General features: G+C 37.9%; 1 protein-coding gene across 1 annotated transcript in view; it reads left to right on the forward strand.

Moving 5' to 3' along the window:
- The window catches only part of CUNH5orf42 (chromosome unknown C5orf42 homolog), a 137,035-nt gene that overhangs the window by 63,717 nt on the left and 51,166 nt on the right, over window positions 1–22,152 (forward strand). Inside the window, exons 25-35 of the mRNA XM_023712733.1 lie at window positions 929–1,095; window positions 1,669–1,733; window positions 3,150–3,226; window positions 4,852–4,929; window positions 6,623–6,815; window positions 10,097–10,393; window positions 10,553–11,299; window positions 15,773–15,939; window positions 17,153–17,285; window positions 18,124–18,175; window positions 21,389–21,493. Of these exons, the coding sequence (XP_023568501.1) occupies window positions 929–1,095; window positions 1,669–1,733; window positions 3,150–3,226; window positions 4,852–4,929; window positions 6,623–6,815; window positions 10,097–10,393; window positions 10,553–11,299; window positions 15,773–15,939; window positions 17,153–17,285; window positions 18,124–18,175; window positions 21,389–21,493 (2,081 nt within the window). The remainder of the gene's footprint in view (window positions 1–928; window positions 1,096–1,668; window positions 1,734–3,149; window positions 3,227–4,851; window positions 4,930–6,622; window positions 6,816–10,096; window positions 10,394–10,552; window positions 11,300–15,772; window positions 15,940–17,152; window positions 17,286–18,123; window positions 18,176–21,388; window positions 21,494–22,152) is intronic.

Consider the following 22,152-nt stretch of genomic DNA (forward strand, 5'->3'; position numbering starts at 1 on the left):
TCAGTATATATAGTTAGTCAGGGTGAGAATCTTTCCAATTAACTGCTAGATTCAGAAATCTTCTGGAGATTGTCAGGATCATTGCCTTACCCATGTTCTACATATAACTATATGACTTGTCACTGTCATGTTTCCTAGCTCTTCTCCTTTCCCTCTCTTAATTAGTCCTCAAGATCCTGCTTTCCTTTTACTTGTATTATACCTTTCTATTTGTATTTCTTCTTTTGAGTTCTTACACTAGCGAAACTATATGATATTTGCACATGTGTGTCTGGTTTGTTTCACTTATGAGTATATCTTCAAGTGGCATCCACTTCAATATAAAGAAGAAAGAGAGTTTGACTTACATTTTTGGAAGTTCCAACTCCATAATTAGTTGACCTCATTGCTTAGGGTTGTGGTGAGGCAGTACTTCATGACAGAGGTGCACAGTGGAATAAAACATCTCACACCCTGGTCAGAAAACAAAACAGGAAGGGATCAGGATCCCACAGTTTCCCTTGAAACCAACCCCTCGTGATGTAAGGACCTCTTACAAGACCCAGTTCTTAAAGGCGCTACCTCTCCCAGTAGCACTGCCCTATGGACAAAATCTTTAAAAGTGCATGAATCTTCTGGGAGATTCAGCATACAAAATAAAGTAAATTCCTAAGAAGAAGCACTTACATTGTGAAAGTTCCTTTGTGAGAATGGTAACTTTAGATAAATTGAAATTATTCAGTCCTTCAAAACGAGAATGTTCATTCATTCATTCATTCATTCATTCATTGAATGACCTTTTATTAAACTTTTATGAAGCAGAAATCTAAAAAAAAAACTTACTAAATATAAAAATTAAATTTGTTGTTTCCAAAAATTAAAATCAAATGAAAACAAGTTCTTTGTTTGCAGAAATGAGTTGTAATAATAGTTGCCATATTTTTGTCAGTAGAATGTCAACTGAAGCAGAAGACCCAAAAGTAAAAGAATTCAGTGAAGAGGCTACTTTTATTACTCATAATACCAAAAAAGAATTTATAGATACCAATGAGAATATTTTACAAGCAGAAACATTTCCACGGGATGGAATGGATATGCACCTATCAGACTGTGAAGGTCAGTTGATTTAGATTATCTTTTTATCTGGCTTTTTTGAAACTGGTGACTAATACTGTCTGAAAAAGCTTATTTAGCCTTCTGATGTCTAAGTTATTATGTCTATAACAGCCTAAAACTAAGTATTGGAAGAAAGTGTTATATCTGTGAATGAGTTAGTATATTAACTCATAATTTGGTTTTTAATAAAACCAAGAAGTCGGGCGTTTTTATGTTCATAGTTCTTTTACAGATTTTGGGTCTCTTGCCCTGCCTGTGGAATAATTTTGGCTTCTTAATACAAGTGAACTGAATTATGAATTCAGTTCTATGAATCTCCCTGGCAGCCATCCTTAAAGCAGAAAGTCTCAGAGCTCTACATGAAATTACATAGAATGAAACGAAGACTGTCAAGGCTCATGTGGAATTTACTTGATGGAGAGATCTCTAGGTGTTTCTAAATATTTTTGTGAGAGAGATAGAAATATTTCTGTCATTATATTCATTTCCTATAATATTCCTGAAACATTTAAAAAATTCCAAATAGTATGTTTCAAATCATCAGTTTTCTCTTCCTCTTTTATTTTCCTCCAGAAGAACCTGTTGTAAGGCCCACGATTGCCATTTGCACGCAGACTATACCACAGCAATTAGAAAAAGTAAGTTGTTAATAGTAGATAAAACTATTCAACTTCTGGCTGCGGGTGGTGGTATATGCCTGTAATCTCAGTGCTCAAAGTTGATGAGGCAGGACCATCTCTGAAAGGGAGATTTAGCAATATAGCAAGATCTCTCAAAATAAAAAATAGAAAATGATCTAAGAATGTAGCTCAGTGAAAAGGTCTAGAGTTCAGTCCCCATAGCAAAAAAAAAAAAGAAAGAAATGTTCAGGGTATAAGGGAGAATTTCTGCCCTTCCCCCCACCCTTACATTTTAATATAATTCCAACACTCTGGAGGCTAAGGTAGGAGGATCACCAAAAGTTCAAGGTCAGTTTGGGCTCTGTAGTTCAAGGCCAGCCTGAGCTACATAGGGAGACCTTACCTCCAAAAAATTTAGTTTTTGTTGCATATCACTGTTATGCATCAAAATAAAATAATTATGTGGCTCATAGAATATAGGCAAGCCATGTGGCATTTTTCTTTCTTTAAAATTCTGTTACGTGCCCAATAATTTTTTTTTTTTCCTAATTCAGGCTGCTCTAAGGTCGGGAGGTCGGGTCTGGTGCAGCTTCCAGAGCTGGGAATCTAAACCACGGTCTTATGCGCCGGACTGCATTTGCCTAAGTGGCACTTTAAACAATTGAACTATCCGGCAAAACCCCCATGTCCAATAACTTTTACAAGTGCATTTTTTTATTTCCTAAAATGCTTTAAGCAAGTAAATTTAATTAAAAGTGGTAAAAAAATATCCTTTATTTAATTCAGTGTGGTTGCAAGTTTTGTTTTTTTTGTTTTTTTTTTTTTTTTTGTAGTGGGGATTACAGGCAGGGTTTCTCACTGAGCTATATCCCAGCCTTCTCTTCTCATTTTGATTCTGTTTTTTTTTCTTTGTCTTGACCTTTTTTGACAGAATCTTGCTGAGTTGCTTAAATGGAACTGAAATTTGTAATCCCCTTCCTCTGCCTCTCAAATGCTGAGATTACAGGTGTGCCCCATCATGCCTGAGTATTTTTGTACCTGTTTACACGTTTTTGTATTGTTTTCCCAAAGTTCTGTACACTGAAATTCCATGCAGAGCATAGGCATTTCCAGTGATGGTAGCAGTACTTTTAAAAAGAATTAGGTTTTCTGGGTTTTGTAGTTGTTTTCACGGGTTAAGTAATACTCATGTCACTGTATATATACATAATGTGTTAGTCTACTGTCATCATCTTGTCTTTGTGCCTTAGAGGAATGGGCCAGAAGCAGTCCACACAGTATAAATGACTCCACATTTTAGTGCTTGATTTTTCCCTTGCTTTTAGATTGTTGTTACTCTAGGTGAGTGGCTAATCTAAAACTCAAAATGTACCCATTATAGTAATATCTGTTTGCTTCTCCTCTTTTCATTTTGGGTACTATTAATTTTAACAGCAATCCACAGAAGAGGTTTGGTGTCCAAGGGAAGAACCACTGGAGACAAATGTGGAGGAAAAATCTGAACCACAAGGGTAAGGAGATAAAGTGAGGTAAAAGACTCTAGGTCTAAAGCCCTTTTTTCATAATTTATAATACATAATTTATGGTGCTATTGTTTTAATCTAGATTTATAGTAAATGATTTTTTTACTAGTTGTTATACTTTTATTTATGATGAAGTGAAATAAATAATAACAACTAAGGTGCCTTTTGTTCTTTCATCACTATCAGACTTGAATTAAAATATAGAGCCAACAACTAAGCACCTGCTTAGGGAAGTGCAGGGACCTGGGTTCAGTCCCTGGTACCACATGCCACACCAGCCCTGCCCCCAGTGCACTGAGCCGGCTGAGACTGAGACTGAGCAGGGTGGCGCACACTTGTAATCACAGCTGGGTAGTGAGACCCTGTACCAAATACATTTTTAAAAAAAAAATAAAATATAATAGTAAATGGACTAGCAACTCTTCATCTGTTAATTAGCAAACTGCCTTTCCATATAGATTCTGGTTTTGTTGAATTAAGAATTGTTATAGTAATTACATATGATTTTTACTGTTAGACTTTGTTTATTTTACTCTCCATTAGATCTATGATGTGCTTACATGCTGGTTAACTTATCATTTGCTTCAAGGAAAGTTGAAGTTGAACCTATGAAATGCAGTTTGGATATAATTTTTCCCTTTTAGAATTTTATTTTATTTATTTATTTTTGGTACCAGGAATCAAACTCAGGACCTTGCACTTTCCAGGCAGGCACAAAGCTGCTGAACTGAATTCCCCAGCCCATTTTTAGAATTTTATTTTTTATTTATTTTATTTTATTTTATTTCAGTTTTGTATTTTAGGACATGGTCTACAGGGTCTCACTGTGTAGATCGGACACATAGTGATCCTCCTGTTCACAGCTTCCTAGGTGCTGGGGTTAACAGGCGCACGCCACCAAGCCCAGTCTCAATGACGGTCTCAGTGTGCCCCAGGGGCGGGGCTGGCACAGCAGGCCTGGGGATCAAACTCCTGGCCCCTGACCATTTTTAGAATTTTAGATATGTTAGAATTTTAGGATTACCTTGACTAAAAGAGTAAAACAAAAGACATAATTATATCTTCTTTTTCTTAACGTGCAAATTTTGTTTCCCTGTACTAAGTAATAAAACTGGGGGTTTTTTGGTTGTTGTTGGTTGGCTTTTGGTGTTTTGTTTTTTGGTGCTGGGAATCAAACCCAAGTCTCTGCTCATGCTTTATCACTGAGCCCTTGCAAGTAAGAGATATCTCTGTTGGGAAAAACTAGGCTTTACTGTTGCAACTGTGACAGAGCTCTTTAGTGTTCTGAGCAAAATGTCCCCTTAATCTATAGGAGAAATTTGGGATCCCAGCTAATCTCATGTCTCCTCATTTTAGATTCTATTGTCCTGTTGCGGAGGAATCAGCAGAATATGTTGTCATGTGTTAAGTCTTCCAGACATATTCTTTGCTTTTGTTTGAGTCTCTTCCAAATTGCCATGGAGATGCATGTAAACAGATTATGATTGTGAGCTAAGCATTAGAAAGAGTAAAAGAATGTTTAGACTCTGAGAGGAATGAGCATTAAATCACGTGTCGCATAGTTATGTAAAGGATATCTTGCTACCTAATCACACATTAATTCTTATTTATAGTATGATCGAAGCCTTTTCAAATCCTGAACACACCATTCCTCATTCATTTTGTGTAGATGCAAGTTCAGAAGTTTCTAGGTAAGAATTTTTATTCTTCATACCATTTTCAAATAATCATGTTTTACAAATAGAATATGAGTTAATGCTTCCTATAGCAGTTTGAAGTAACGTGGAGTGTAGGTGTACGTTTATGACATCTTAGTTATTCACATACTTTTTCGTATTAGTTTCTGTGTTTTACAGTGTGTGTAATTATAGTGTGTAAATTACAGTGTGTTAATCTACTGCCATCATTTCGGTTTTTCCTGCAGATTTAAAGACATACAGAAACTGTTAGACCAATTCTTTTAGGAAAAAAATAGTGGATATGTACATGAACGATGTCATTATCACTCATTTTCAGCTCTTGGTTTGTGATAGCATTTAATTCTCTTTAGAATTAGATTTATATAGTTTACTTATAAATTTTTTTAGGGGCTGGAGAGATGGCTCAGTGGTCTAAAGCACCTACTTGGAACACGCTTGGCAAAGCACAGGGACCGCGGTTCGATCCCCCAGCACCACATGCCAGCCAGCCCCGCCCCCTGGTGGGCTGAGCAGGCCACACACACACACACACACACACACACACACTAAATAAATAAATAAATTTTTTTAAAAGAGGTTGAAAAGATTCCTTAATGTTTACAAGTAAATCTTGCTAAATTAGGAAAGTACAGCACAGCTTTACTTCAGAAAAAATTTACATTATTAAAATTGCTCTTACTAATTGTTGAAGCAAAGGCCATGTCTGATGTGGTGCCTGATTTTCATGGATCTGCCAGATAAAGTTTTGTTGCTGAGCATGGCATGTTTATTGAAAGCAAATATTAGTGAAAGGGAATGATTTAAACTCAAATCTAAATCCAAAACAATGAATAATTTGTTTGAGTATGATAATTGCCTAGTCCTTTTGTTTACAGAATTTATTTGCTTAAAAACCACTGACCCCCTGCTATATCTAAGGAATTGATGTAACTAGGAATAATTTTATTTAAAAAGCAAACTTTTGAGTTTTAATTTTTATTTCTATAGCAGCATTTTTAGGGTTTATTATAAACTTGTTAATTGGATATAAATGTATTTTGGGTTTTGGGTTTTGTGCAGATTCTTTTGTTGTTTTTAACAGACTCTCACTATATACCATTCAGGCTGGCCTTGAACTCACTATGTAAAGTGAGTTCACTTTGCTCAGTCTGGCCTTGAATTCACAAATTTTCCTGCCTCTTCCCCCCAGTGTTCAAATTTCAGGTGTGCACCACCACACCTGGAGTTAACTTTCTTTTGGATCATTAATTTTCTTTTTTGTAGCCCAGGGTGGTCTCAGACTGGCAATGATCCTCCCACCACAGCCTCCTGAGTGCTGGGATTACAGGCGTATGCCACCATGCCTGGCCTTCCGTCATTAATTTTCATCAAAAAACTTACTTCTATGTCAAGTTACAAAGTCTATAAAGTCAGAATGATTGCACTGGTTTCAAACCTAGATAGCTGTGGGAATAGGTGTGGGCTGTTCTGCAGGGTAGCGCCATAGTGAGGGACTGCTGCTGAGTAGACAGTACATGTCCCCAGTAAAGGTGAAAAATAGTGTTGTGCAAAAAAAAAAAATCAAAACCTCTAGAATAACTTTTAAATTTGAAGAAACAGTGGGATCTAAATATTTGGATTATAGATGTCCAATTTTTTTTGGTTTTGATTAGAATGTGGTTTTTATTTACATGCCTCCACACAGTGCACAGATTTCTGCATCTAAAGATAAGTCTCCCTCAGTTCCTTCTCTTGTGTCAAATGGAATCCACACAGCTTCACAGACACCTGTTCCAGCACCTCAGAAGACACGCAGAGATGAACATAGGACTCCTTTACCAGATTCTTCTGATTCTGTTAGGCACATGCTCCAAGATGAAATGTTTAAATTAGTTCAGGTGAGCACATCTCTAAGTAATTCTGCATATGGTAAATGTAGGGATTAAATCTCACAAACTTGTAGAAATGACAGATCATAATTAAAATTGTCTACATTTCTATGCTTTAGATACTTTTCATTTGTCATTCAGAAGTTCCTAACTCTGGTTTCTAGAGTCTGTCTACTTCTAACAATGACTTCTATTCTTTGGGATGTGTTTGCTCAGAAAAGTGTGGAGTGTTGAGGGGTTGGCAATAATGAAACCAGACCAGTGGGCTGCTGCTAAAAAGCACCCAAAGTTCACTTTCTTTTCTTTTTCTTGTTAATCTTTTTGGAGGGGGATTGGGACAGCATCTCACTATGTGCCCTAGGCCAGCCTCAAACTCGAGCTAATCTTCCCACCTCAGTCTCCCAGGTTCTAGGATTAAACTTTGGCACCACCTGACCTGCCCAAAGTTATTTATTTTCTAACCCAGGCTGTTTTGCCATGTATCTTATCCACCAATCAAATTTTGGCTTTGGTTAAAAGTGACCACTGCATTTCAAATTATTGTTTACTTTGGCTTCCATAATCTTTTTTTTTTTTTTAATCTATTACTCTTTTCTCTACCAGTAATTTCTAATTCCCTTTTTTTTTATTCTTAAAACATTAATTTATTTCATTTAACCTCCAACCTTTTTTGTTCTACATGAACTTCTTCTACATCTGTATATAATGGTGATGGAATATACCATTTTTGAATTGGGTCTTGGAACTAGTTTTCTTTTGAATTTATCCTTTTTCAGCATGTCCCCCATTCCATCAGATTTACTGAACTTGATTAGTCTGATTCCTCCCAGTTCTTTCTTTCCCATTTCTGTTGAGTAACATGATCTGTTATACCAGTTTAATCGTTTGTGGTTTTTTAGATTATTCCCCCAACACACAGACACACACACACACACACACACACACACACACACACACACACGGGATTGAACCTAGGGCCTTCGCATATCCCTAGCCCTTTCTCTTTTTTTGAGACAGGGTCTCAGGCTGAGCTGGAATTTGTCACCCACCTCCTGTACCTCCTAGAGTGCTGGGACTATAGATGTGCTACAGCTTAAAGCTTTAGAAGCATTTCTAAAACTTCCAGGAATTACATGGGGACTTTGATTCATATAGTCCCATTTGCTTGCTTTTATTATTAATCCAGGTATTTTATGCTGCCTCTTAACTCTTACACTCTTGACATTCTATAGCTATTGCTAACCTTAGATTTTTTATCATTTTGTACTTCCATTGTCTCATATATGCATTTTCTCTTTCTTTCTTTCTTTCAAATACTTAGCTCAGGGTCTTACTACAGAGCTTGGACTTGTAGTGATCCTCCTGTTTTCAGCCTCCCCAGTACTGGGATTGCAGGTGTGTTCCACCATGCCTGGTCTTGGTGGCCAGCTCGGTGTGCCCGGGGGTAGGGCTGGTGTGGCCTGTGCTGCCAGGAATGGAACCCCGGTCCCTGTGCTTGCCTAAACAGGTGTGTAGTCCACTGAGCTATCTCATTGGCCCCATACACACATTTTCTAGAGCACTCCTCTTCCAAAGTTATTCTATTGAGCGCTTTAAAAATCTTCAAAGCCAGGCATGGTAGTACACACCTATAATCCACACACTCAAAAAGCTGAGACAAGAGGATTGCTGTGAGCTCAAGGCCAGCCTGGGCTACATAGTGAGTTCAGAGCTAGCTAAAATTACATAGCAAAACCATCTCAAAAAGAAAAAAAAGCCTTAATACCTGGTGCAGTTTTACATGCCTATGATCCCAGCTACTTGGGTAGCTGGTTCAAGGATTGTAGGTACAAGGCCAGGCTGGATAACTCGATGACACCCTGTCCCAAAATAAAAAATATAAAGGGCTAATAATGTAGTTCAGTGGTAGAGCACTTGCTTAGTATGCATGAGGCCCTGCGTTCAATCCTCAGTACTGCAAAAAATTTAAAAAAAACAGGAAATAAAAAACACAAAAACATGACTAAATTGCAGTTGAAAATTTGTGTACTATATAATATTTTGTTTTAAAGCATAAAGAGTAGAAGGACATACACTCCTGTGTTAATAGTGGTTATCTTTAGGGGCAGAATTACAGTATTTTATCCATCTCTTTTTCTCCTTCAAAGCATATGTATTTCTTTCATAATGGAATATAATTGCAGTGTTTCCCTGGAGTCTGTTTCATCAAGTGCAAATTCTTCTGTTCACCGTGAAAGACCTACTACCATTGTTTATCTTTCTTCTTCCCACCTCTCTCACAAGTCTAGCTGTTCTCCAGATGTGATCTCTAAACCAGTAGTGTCAACGCTGCTCAGATATAAATACTCAAATTCTCGGCCTCCCCGTTCAGACATGCGGAATCAGAAGCTTTGGGGTGGAGCTCAGCAAAACGTGATTTAAAAGTCTTCTGCTCCATTCTGATGCATGTTAGGGTTTCTGAGCTACTGAGCCAATCTCTGTTCTCATCCCTGCAGTCGTGTCCTATTCTAGCTAAGCCAATATGCATGCCCTGTTTCCCAAGTTCTTCTGTGCATTGAAATCACCTGGTCTCCTTCACAAATAAGTACTGATCCTGGCTTCCATCCCCAGACATTCTGCTGTTACAGGTAAAGACTGTGACCTGGCCAGTGAGAATTTCTAATGTCACTTAGTGATTCTATATGTACCAAAGATTGGGACCCACTGCCTTTCGCCTAATCAGTCCTTCCCGGAGAATTCTTCACTCCTTAACTGTGTAGTAGTCTCTGCTCTTTTCTTTCCCAAAACTTCAGTTACCCTCACTGTAGTCCATCAGATTCTACTACTTTATGATCTTTGGGAATTTTTTTCATTTATTTTTGGTACTGGACATTGAACACAGGGCCTTCTAGTACTAGGCAAGAGCTCTGCCACTGAATTACACTCCCATTCCTTTTTAAAGCTGTTAAATTTGAGTCAGGGTCTCACCAAGTTTACCTTGCTGGCCTTGAACTTGTGATCCTCCTTCCTCACCCTCCCAGGAGCTCTAATTATAGTTATGTACCAGGAGGCTTGGTTCCTAGGGTTATTTATGTAAACTGGTTGCCACCCAGTCCCAACTGTCACCCCAGTTTGTGTTCCCAGATAAAAGGAAACTGCACCTGTTTTTTAGACCCTCTTGCCTTTGCTTCCTGCTCAGTATTCCCATGTCTAACAGAAAGCAGTGACTTCTGTAGAATATTAAAGTGGTAGTTGCTGGTTCCTTAGATTCTTTTCATTGTATTTAAAGGTATCTCATTTTATTGTTTCAGCTACAGCAGATCAACTTCTTGAGCCTCATGCAAATAGTAGGATCATCCTTTGCTAACCTGCCAGACACTCAACAGCTTCTCCAGCAGGCTCAGTCTGTGTATCTGGGGGGAAGCCAAGTATTAAGCCACACAAGAGGGAGTGGTGATGTTGAGATCAACAACAGTAGACATCTTAAGGAGAGATTTTTTATTAAACCACAATCCATGGGAGAGGATACCCGGGAGCCCGACAAGAGCAGCCCACGTAGCCATGAAGGAATTATCCAACCTGATCAATATAGTAATGGAAATATAGAGGTAATGCTTATAAAAACACCATTTCCTGGTGATGAATTGTTTTTTGTTGTTTTTGTTAAGTAAATAAATATTTTAATATTCCATTTCCTTCAAACAATATTAAACGTCATTTACCAAAAAAGGAATTTATTCTAAACTTAATCTTTTTTACTCTTTCAGAATGTTCCACATGGGAGTATTGCTTCATGCCAGTTAGGCAGCCAATCCCAGAAGAGAGGACCAACCCCTCCATCAGAAAGCTTAGCATCCACTTTGTTTCCTCTTCCTCCTGCTAGAAATAATCACCCCCCTCTTTTATCTACCCCTTCTGCTGCCCTGAAGATACCTAGACTTATCCCACCTGCCAAAACACTTAGTCCTGGCTATGGTTTTCCTTTGCTTCACTTTCAACCTAAGCAGGAGTTCAGGCCCCTTCCTTTACATGTAGGAAGCATTCCAAACGTTCCCTCCCGATCTTTGGCCCAACTGAGAGAAGCTTGTGCATTAAGTAGTTCCCTCCAGCCTCTTCCACAGGCAGGAATAGACACTATCTCAGGATACCATTCGAATTCAAGCCACTGCATTAAAGAAGCTACTGAACAGAAGAAATGGGCAGAAACTGGACTTACAGATATCCCTAAGTACGTGAACATGGATCAGTATGTTGGGCAAAAAAACTTGGCTTCTCAGCAGGACTCAGTATTTAAGAAACCAGAAAAACAATTTGATGGTAACCTGAGGCCCCCTGAGGCACCTCCTCAGAATTCCTGTGGACTTCCATTATTGCACCTGCAATTTAAACAGCCTTACATATTTTCATCAGTCTCAAGAGCAACAGTTACAGTTCCTTCAATACCCATGAGAACTGTAGCAGAAGAGAAAAAATGCCCACAACTGTTACTTTTTCCTCATCTAAAAGAAAATATGGTAAGGAATTTTTGTACAGTGATTTAAAACCAGAATCCTGCATTTTTCATACTATAAACAGTAGATGAGGGGCTGGAGAGATGGCTCAGTGGTCTAAAGCACCTACTTGAAACAAGCTTGGCAAAACACAGGGACCGCGTTCGATCCCCCAGCACCACATGCCAGCCAGCCCCGCCCCCTGGTGGGCTGAGCTGGCCACACACACACACAATAAATAAATGTAATAAATAAAAATAAAATAAATAAATAAAATGTGTTTTAAAAAAAAAACAGTAGATGTTCATTGAAAGCTCTAGTTGCATTTTAAAAAATACTTGTGTTGTAGAAAATAACAAAATTCAGGTTTACAGTAATAATTTTGTTTTTAAAAGATTTTTGGAAGGGTTGGCCACATAGCTCAGTGGATTAAAGCACCTCCAAGCAGGTGCAGAAGCCAGGGGTTTGATCCCCAGGCCTGTCATGCTGGCCCCGCACCCCAGGGTGTGCTGAGACAGCAATTAAGACTGGGCGTGGTGGTGCACACCTGTAATCCCAGCTCTTGGGAGGCTGTAAACAGGCAGATCACTATGAATCTGATCTAGTAGTGAAACCCCGAACACCCTGTAGACCCTTCCCTAAAAAATTAAAAAAGATTTTTGGTAATAGGTCTTTATATCTTATGCTGGAATTTACTCAATTCTGTCTCAGATATTCTGCTCAGGAAAAAAAGTAAAATACTGTTAATAGGTGTGTGTGTGTGTATACATGTACAAACATACATATTGTTTGAGGTGCCTAGCAATTGAAATATAATTGTCTTTGGGGCCAGGGAGATAGCTCAGTAGAATAAGTGCTTGCCTGGCAAGTGCCAGATCCTGAGTTCAATCCCTGGTATCACCAAAAAAAAAAAAAAGAAATAATTGTCTTTGAATCTGTCTCAGGTTATAGTTGTTAAATAGACTTAGTCTGTAAGTAGTGCATGCCATAAAATGGTAACTTTAAAAGCCCAATAAATCCTTTTAAAATATATTATCTTTGTGTTACAAAATTCACACTGTTTAGGTTCTGATTTTGTAGGTGAGTAGTGCCATCTTAGGGAAGTAATTGATACTTCATTCACCAGAGCATTTTAAGATGTGAAGGTGCTACTTGGAAAAAAATTGTTATTCCTTAGAAAAAGAACTTACTATGCCTCTTTACTTCTGAACTTATTTTGAGCAGAAGAAGGGGGTAAGGAAGTGGAAAAGTCAGTACTTTTAGAAGAATTATTTTAATTTTATTTTTTAGTTTTTTATCTTCATATTTGCCATACATAGCGTTCACATTCATTGAATGGAATTTGTATCTATTATATCTTAATTCTTTTTTCCCATTCCCATCCCCTCCCTTCAACCATTTTCCCCTCCACATTTCAGTTTTGTTTCCATTTTTTCCTTCTATTCTGCCATATAATCCCTTTGTCTTAACTACCCTTTCCTCTCCCCTCTTCATTGTTCTCCATTTGAAGATATTCTTCCTACTTCCCAATATCCACTTTGCTCCTACTTTTACCCTTAGGGTTTCTCACAGAACAGAAACAATGTGATATTTAAACTTGTGTATCATATTTGTTTCACTCACAGTTGTGGTCTTGAAGTGCATGTGTTTATGTACAAGTCACTCAAGTTTATCCTTCTTTGTGGCAGAGTAGCACTTATTAAATGTAAATGCCACATTTTCCTTATCCATTCCTCTGTTGGTAGGCATGTGCACCATTTCCAAGACTTAGCCAGTATAAACTGTGCTCCTATAAATATGGAAATACGTATATATCACAGTGGCATGATGCTTTTCACTTTCAGGAGGATGCTGAGAGGGCGATAGCTGGATCAAATGCAACTTCTAGGTTTAGGTTTTTGAGGCATCTCCATACTGATTTCCATAGTGGTTATACCAGCTTACACTCCCACCAATAATGAAGAAGAGTTCCTTTTTCCCAACAGCCTCTCCAGCCTTTGTTATTGTTTGATTATTGTTATTGTTGGCGATAGCTATTATTTTTTTTCAGTGAGATGGAATGTCAGTGTAATTTTCATGTCTCCATTGACCAGTAATGTTGATCAGCGTTTTATATGTTTATTTACTGCTTATACATCTTCATTTTAGAAGTATCTATCATTTCAGGTGCCCATTTTTAATTGAGTCTTTGAATTTGGGGGAGTCCAATTTTTTTTTTTTCTTTTTTTTATTTATGTGTGTGCGTGGTCAGCTCAGCCCACCAGGGGGCGGGGCTGGCTGGCATGTGGTGCTGGGGGATTGAACGGTGGTCCCTGTGCTTTGCTACAGCTTGTTCTAAGTAGGTGCTTTAGACCACTAAGCCATCTCTCCAGCCCCCTTTTTTTTTCCTTTTTAAAATTTTTTTTTATATGTTCTAGATATTAGTCCTTTGTCTGAGAAGTAGCTGGTAAAATTTTTTTCTCACTCTGAGAGTTATCTCTTCATTCTGTTGTTGATTTATTTTGCTGTACAAAAGCTTCTTAGGGCCGGCTAGATACTCAGTGGACTAAAGCATCTGCTTAGGCAGGCACAGCAACCGGAATTCAATCCCCTGGTATGCCTTGCTGGTCCTGCCCCCAGGGCAGGCTAAGGTGGCACCTGAGACTGGGCATGGTAGCACGTTCCTGTAATCCCAGTGCTTCAGAGGCTAAAGGAGGATCACTACAAGTTCAATCTGTGTAGTGAGACCCTGTAGACTCTACTAAATACATTTTAAAAAGCTTCTTAATATAATGAGATCCCAGTTGTTGATTCTTTGTGATATTTTCAACACAATTGGGGTTATGTTCATACATTCTTTAAGAGTTTGCCTATTTTATTGTCTAGCAGATTGTTTCTATTTTAATTTTTAGATCTTTGATCCATCAATTTTCAGTGTGGTGAGAGTTATGGGTCTTGGTTCAATTTTTGAAATACAGAAAGCCAGGTTTCCTAGCACAATATTGAAGAAGGTATCTTTCTTTTAGTGAAGGTGTTGGGCACCTCTGTCAAAGATGAGATAGGTGAGTGTCTCTGGAGTAGTTTCTGTATCTTTAGCGCCTTTCCATTCATCACAGGGTCCATTTTTTCCCGTACCATGCTGTTCTTATTATAATAGCTTTCTAGTGTAATTTAAGACCAGGGATTGTATTGCCCCCTGCCTTGCCTTTATTGCCCAAATTTGCTTTTCCTATGCTGTATCTTAAGAATTGTTTTTTTTAGAAATGTATTAGAATAGTATAATGAACCCTCAAGTTCTTATCTCCCTACCTAGGGATCATCACACACTGCAGATGTTTATCCACAGCTTTTATACCACTGCATTCACCTTGTTTGAAAGAACTTTAAACATTTAAACAAGCATTATATAACTTTGTGATATTTTTTTTTCTGTAATTTCAAGGAAGTTTATCTTGTTTGGTTTTGGATTTGGTCTTTTTGCTTTGTTTTGTTCTTTTGAGACAGTGTTTTGCTATGTAGTTCAGGCTGGGAGAACTATAGTTCACTTGAGCTCACTTTGTAGCACAGGCCACTCTTGAACTTGTAATGATCCTGCTGCCTCAGTCTCCCAAGTGCTGGGATTACAGAGGAGCACAACCACATCTGGCTAATGCAATCTATCTATCTATCAATCTACCTATCTAATTTTCTTTCTTTCTTTCTTTCTTTCTTCGACTTGGACTTCGACTTGGACTTGGATTCGGGGCCTTGCTCTTGCCAGGCAGGCACTTGTGCCAGTGAGCTGTCTCCTCAGCCTGAAAGGTTTTTTAATACTGAAATTTGAGACTGGGTATGATAGCACATGCCTGTAATCCCAGCTCTTAGGAGGCTGTAAACAGGCAGATCACTATGAGTCCAATCTAGTAGTGAGACCCTGAGTACCCTGTAGACTCTTCCCTAAAAATATATATATTTTTTTAATTTTATTTATGTGTGTGTGTGTGTGTGTGTGTGTAGCCAGCTCAGCCCACCAGGGGGCGGTGCTGGCTGGCATGTGGTGCTGGGGGATTGAACCGTGGTCCCCGTGCTTTGCCAAGCTTGTTCTAAGTAGGTGCTTTAGACCACTGAGCCATCTCACCAGCCCCCCTAAAAATATTTTTAAAAAGAAAAAAAAGAAATAAAAAGAAATTTAATAGATAAGAACTTGTAGTTTAATATCTGAAACAAGGTGACCCAATTGAGGACCCAGTTGATGTAACTCAGTAATAAAGAAGTTCGCTACCATTTGCAAGGCCCTGGGTTCAGTTCCCAGCACCCAAAACAAATAAGACAATGCAACACAAAAATCAAAAGTTGAAACTTTTACCACTCTAAATTATCTAGCTCTTTACCATATGTATCTTTATTGTACCAGTCCAAGTTTATTTGTTATATTTGATTTGTTCTCAATTTAATTTAAAGATACTTTCCCTAAATTTTCAATATAATAGATATTTGAGTTTGTAAATTTCTAATTTTATGCTTTTTTCTTTCCCGTAGTACAAGAAACCACAGCTTATTCCACTTGAAAATCTCATTGCATTTAAACAAAGCCAACAAAAATTAACACATAATTTGTTTGAACAAGGTGATTCTGGTCACCTTCACCTTTTGAGGGTCGAAATGGAACCATCTGAAACAAGAGAAGGAAAGACCAGTAAAAAAAGGCAAGTTTAAAAAGAAGCATTATTTGATACCATGTACCATGAAGTTCATTATTTATAATCATAGTCATAAAGATGGAAGTCATATGTTTAAACCTCCTTATTTATATACACAATTGCATATTTTTCTTTGTTGAATGTCATGTATTTGAAAATATCTAGTAATGAAGACAATTCATGTCTTGTAAGAAATGCTGTTTTTCTGTTTTAATAAAGAATTCTCTGTTAGTCTTCATAGGCCAGAGCATTCTTTCTCATCTTCCTGTGGTAGTATAAGCAGCCGTCACATGCATCACAGATATTTGGTGTCATACAGTGTACTGTGTACCATCCAACATTTTGAGCCAGTATTTCTTGTTATTCATCTGCTTTCAAGACTCTATAATATATAGAATAGATGACGATATAAATTGTTTTGGGACATTGGGCAATATACAATATACAAAAAGCAAGTCTCTGACTTCCAATAAGGGGCACATGTTACAGTGTTTTAACCACAATAAATTTTTAAGACACATACTGATTGGGAGATTAGGCAGGTGCTTATGCCTCTCAGCTGTCTCCCCAGCCCTAGGAAATATTCTTTAAATTTCACATTAATCAGGCTATAAAATCTATTACCAGTATTCTTTCCAGAAATGGTTACTTCCTTCCATCCTTTTCAGGTTTTTCCTCTGTCTTTCCTTTACCTTTTTGGTACTTCTTTCCTCTTTGTTGGGATTTCACTGGTGTAAGTATGCTTAACTGTCTTCAAATAGACAAGTGGAGGTGTGTGATAGGATTTGGGGCACCACCTTCAATTCTACAGAGAAGAGAATTTGAAACTTACTTACATGCCTGTTGTGACCTTCCAATGACCAGCATAGAATAGTAAGTTCAATTGTCGAGGAATTGGAAATAAATTTCATGACTTTGACCTTTTTTTGTTTGTCTGTCTGTTTCCAGACAGGGTATGCTAACCTATCCCAGGCTGGCCTGGCTGGGACTTGCAGTGCTCCTGCCTCAACCTCCCAAGTGCTTAGATTATAGGAATGTGCCACTACACATTTGCTTGATTTTTTACTTATATTTATTTGTATTCTATCAGAATTTCTTATTTAAATCCTATTAGAAATAATTTGCATAATTTTGATAATGCCTTCATTTCATGATATACAAATAAGAAAAATTAATACACAAAGAATAGAAATATCTTTTATACTGTTATTTTTAACAGGCAAAGGAGACGAACTGAGAAAGAGCTACAAGAAAAAAGATCTGAGAAATTGCAGAGAAAACCAAATGTGAATTTCCGGCCAGAAGAATCTCTCATTCATAGTGAGGACTCAGAAGCTGTCGTGAAACCCAAGGTATAGGACAACTCCTATAGATTCTTCCCTAGTGCTCGGTGTTCTTTACAGCCTGTCTAGTCCGAGTGCCAGAAGCTTCAGGTTGTGACGAGGAGAGCTTTCCACCATTCAGTGCACTGAGCCCTGCGTGCTCCTTCCACACAGCCGCACACACCGAGCTGCAAGTGTGGAAAACATTCAAATGGGAAATCAAAAACTGCAGCTTAGAGTGTCTGTGCGTGTGACTTTTTAATGTTTGAAGTTTGACGTCACCACTGACTTTTTTTTTTCTGGTTTCTTAATGTATGTTTGATATGTGATTTAGGTTTCTTCCATTTTAGTTTCACCTATCTTTGAGATACTTCTAGGATTTCCACAGATCTATATAACATATGAGTCAGGTGTTTATAAATGTTTCTTCTAAATTTGGGGGCTTTCAGCTATTTGGTTGACAGTAGATTAAATAAACAAGAGACATAATTTTATCGTGTATATATATATTTTAAAAGGCACCCTTTTAATGTCCTCAAGAGCATGTCTAGAGACACTTTTATATGTTAAGTCCGTGGAAGATTTTGTTAGGGTGAGAAGCACCTGAGTATCAAAGCAACCATGCAGTGGAAAGTTGCTTGTGGTAACTTCTTCATTGTACTTCTTCAATTAGAATGTTCTTCGCTATTTTTTGACTTGTGAATTTTGACAAAACAAAATAACTTCATAGCATAAGTACATTTGCTTAGAATAAGATTTGGACCTGTATCTATGAATCCAACAATCTTGATAGCTACTAAATATTTTCTTCCAAAATAATAAATGTCTTGGAGTTAATCATAGATTGGTTATTTGGAAATTCATTTAGGAAGAAAAGCATCATGATTCTCAGCCTTTGGATAATTTCAACATTCCTTTTGGTAAGTAAATGCATGGTTAATATTTTAAGTTTTAAGTTATTCTAGATCAGTGTTCTAGAAATAAGTATAAAAATGACAGTGAACTTTTTCATGTTCTTTTTAACGAGATAGAGGGTATGTATTTGTTTTGATGTTTTATCCAATATGTCAGTAATTGACAGTATGGCCCAAAAGCCAGATCTGTACTGTGCTTGTTCATAGTACAGCTGTGTTGGAACACAGCTAATACCTGTTTGTCATATAATATCACTGCTTTCATACTGCATCATGGTCAGGTACTTGCAGCAGAGCATGTGACAGTTCAGCTTAATTGCCAACTCGTTTGACTAGGGAGCTGCCTGAGGATTAGTGAAACATACTTCTGGGTGAGTTTGGGTAGGTCATGGAGGCGGCCTTAGTGCGCCTTCCTGGTGCCTTGTCCCTAGCAGCTCTGCTTTCTCAGCCCTTATCTCCAGTGTTCCTGCCTTGGAGCCAGCCAGTCGTTGGCTGAAACCATGAGGCACATTACACGTCTGCTTTAAATTGTGCTTATTAGGTATGTTTTATTCCCAGCAAGGGGAAAGCTCGCTAATACAGATCATAAGGCGCCCAAGTCCTCACATACTTACTGTCTGGCTCTTTACAGAAAATGTTTGCTGATCCAGGCATAAGAACAGTCAGTAAAACAGAATCTCAGGGAAGATGAGAAATTGAAAAGGAAATTATGGGAGAATATGCCTAGAATTCACTTAATCATAGGAAATGTATGCACATTACAATAAAGGAACAATCTATAGATGGTCAATTGTATCTTACTAGTTAAGTTTATTTCTTGCTCCTTGAATTTATATATTCCCTAAGCATTACTCCCCAGTAACACCTCCCCAGCTTACCCATTCCTATGCTTGTCAGAACAGTAATGCTCTTACATACTTTCATAGCATACAAATACAGGTTTAGTCATTTTTTTAACCTTAAATTAATTAGTATTTTAAAATTACCATCCTTCCAATAGTGGTATCAACATTGTATTAATTGGTCTAGATTTTTACCTTTAAAGCCACCCTTTTATTCTCATCTCTATCCCCCTGAATGCACTTAGTCCTGTCTGGGTCTTCATTTCCTTTCTCAAGGCCACTGACCTGCTTAATGAATCTTTCACTGTTTTTTTTTTTTTTTTGTTTGTTTGTTTTTTTGGTTTTTTTTTGTTTTCCTACTGGGGATTGAACTCAGGACCTCACACTTTCCAGGAAGGTGCTTATGTGGCTGAGCTATCTCCCTGATCCCAGGCTTTACTTTCTAATCCAGCTGCAGTTCTTTCATTTTAGTGCTACCTTCTACCAGGCGTGGTGGTGCACAGCTTTAATCCCAGCACTCAAGAGGCTGAGCATAAGAATGACCAACCTGGGCTAGTGAAGGCCAGCCTGAACTGCATAACAAGACCTTGTCTCAAAAAGACAAAAAAAAAAACCTACATTTTTTTCCACTCTTAAAAAGATTTTTTCACTCTGTTAAGATAACACATACTTACAGAAGTTAGAAAGTACAAATAAGAATCAAGAATAATATTAATATTTGCCATCTTTCTATCCCAAGATAACCATTGTTAATATTCTTTCAGGCTTTGTTTTACAAGCATTACACTTATATACTTGCAAATGCACACACTTCTATATTTGTTTGTAGTTTACATGTTTTTGCATACTGTTAAATATATTCCTATATCGCTAGATATTTTTATGCAGTACTAATCTGGTGAATGTCTCTTGTGTCATACCAAACAACAGTTCTTAGATACCAGCTAGTGTTCTGCAGTTCAGTTCTGACACTTACTATTTGGACCACCCAGGGGAAGCAGCTCAGTCCCTAAGAGTGCTTTACTTAGGAACAAGGTACAAACAGGGTCCCCAGGGTACCCACATTGCTGCCTGGCTGACTACAGATTCGAGGATTCCTTTGGCAGCACTAATCATGCCTACCCCCTTACCTAATCACGCCTTACACATACATACACCTGTTCATTAATTCATTACAACAGTTCACAGGACTTGGGGAAGTGTTTTATTTACATTTGCTATGTTTTTTAAATGAAGGATACAATTCAGGAATAGCCTAGTAGCAGTTACCATCCCCTCTGTAGGTGAGCACATTCCTGTGTCCAGCAGCTGGAAGCCCCCTTTAGCCTGTATTTCAGAATTTTTATTAAGACAGAATTATGTTGTTTCTAGCTCAGGCTAGGTGGAGGTAAGGGTCTGATAGTTCTAATCCTCCAACCAAGTGTTTATTATCCTGGTGTCCAGACCCATTCTGAAGCCATCTGGGAACCTGCCAAGGATTACTTCCTTAGCATAAACACAAGTATGAGGAGGAGGAGCTCACTATAAATAACAAAAGGGATTCCTGTCACTTAGGAATTTCTAAGGGTGCAAGAAACTCTGTCTGAAGCTAAGGTGGAAGACACATATATTTTTTGTTTTCTCACAGTTTATAATGATACTATTACCTACCTAATCTCTCCAGTCATCTCCAACAAAAATACAAGTGTAAATCCAAACTGCCATAATATACTTTGGACTTTGATTGTACTTTTTTTTTTTTTTTTTTGTGGAACCGGGGATTGAACTCAGGCCCTTGTGCTTGCCAGGGAAGTGCTTATTCCACTGAGCCATCTCCCCGGTCCCTGATTGTACTTTCTGCTGTGGTAAAAGTTACCTTGAGTTCAAGAAGTGAAGTCTTAAGTTTGTTGTGCCCATCCCCAAATTGGTTTCTTTCCTGTAGTTTCTACCTCCGTTTGTGTTAAGACCAACCTAACCAACAAAGCCATTCTGAATTCCACGTTTCCCTTTCCCCTCTCATCTAGGCAGCACCCAGTTCTTCTCTTTCCTCATTTACAATTCCTAAATTTGTCCTCTCACTAAACTACTTCAGTAACCTCACTGACTTTTACTTCAGTTACATCCACTCAGATCTTTTTTCAACAAATGGGCTTCGTGGTTTTTCTAGAACAGCAATCTGACCATATCACTCCTTTTTAGCACCTTCTACTGGGTCTTCATTAACCAAGAGAATGACTAGCTTTTTAGACTGAATAGTCCACAGTTTTGGTTTTCATTCCACTGCCTTTTTGAGATTGCGTTTATTAACCCTTTCATGCAGAATACTTTGGTAAATCCTAACTTCCTAGTAACATGTTGGCTGCTTAGTGATTGCTTATAATGTTTTGTTATATTTAAGAAATGCTGCAAGATGATGTTAATACTTCGGCTGGATTGCATTTCATGGCCTCTATACAGAAGAAAGCCATAGGAAGTCAGGATGCAAGTACAAATACAGAGCCAGGTAAAATACTGGGTTTTTTTTTCATTCACAAATTTGATATATGTAAGATACTTGGACTGCTTAAGGGAGTGATTCAGTGATAATTTTAAATAATGTGATATTTGTCATATTTCCCAAGCCAGAGGAAATTAGAAATTTAATATTTGATAATTTAAGTAAAGCATAGTAGAAATTTTTGTTCACAACAGACTTGAATTACATCCTAAGTCAGTAAATATGTTTTTGATTAGATTCTCTGGGCCACTAGTTGCCTTTACTTGGAACTGTGTACCTCAGGCTGAGGGCCTAGGGTAAGTAAAGTTGAGCTCCAAAGAAGACTGGATTGGGGTCAGTGTGGGAGGGCTATGACCTGTGCATGAGAGTAAAGGAAGGAAATGTTGGAGGGTCTGCTGTTACTGCTGGACAAAACATCCCCCTTAATGTAGTTAATCGTATCCTGGCATGGGGACACTTGCCCATAATACCAGCACTTGGGAGGTAGAAGCGAGAGCATCTGCCATGTTTGGAGTCAGTCTGAGCTGCATAGTGTGACCCTGTCTCAAAAAAAGAAAAAAGTAATTATTATGAACATTATATTGAATAGTGTGCTGCCTTCATGTCACAGTAATCCTTTTTTTTTTTTAATATTTATTGTGTGTGTGTGTGTGTGTGTGTGTGTG

The sequence above is a fragment of the Octodon degus genome, unplaced genomic scaffold (genome assembly GCF_000260255.1).
Source record: "Octodon degus isolate 3935 unplaced genomic scaffold, OctDeg1.0 scaffold00002, whole genome shotgun sequence".
In the NCBI taxonomy this organism is placed as follows: Eukaryota; Metazoa; Chordata; class Mammalia; order Rodentia; family Octodontidae; genus Octodon; species Octodon degus.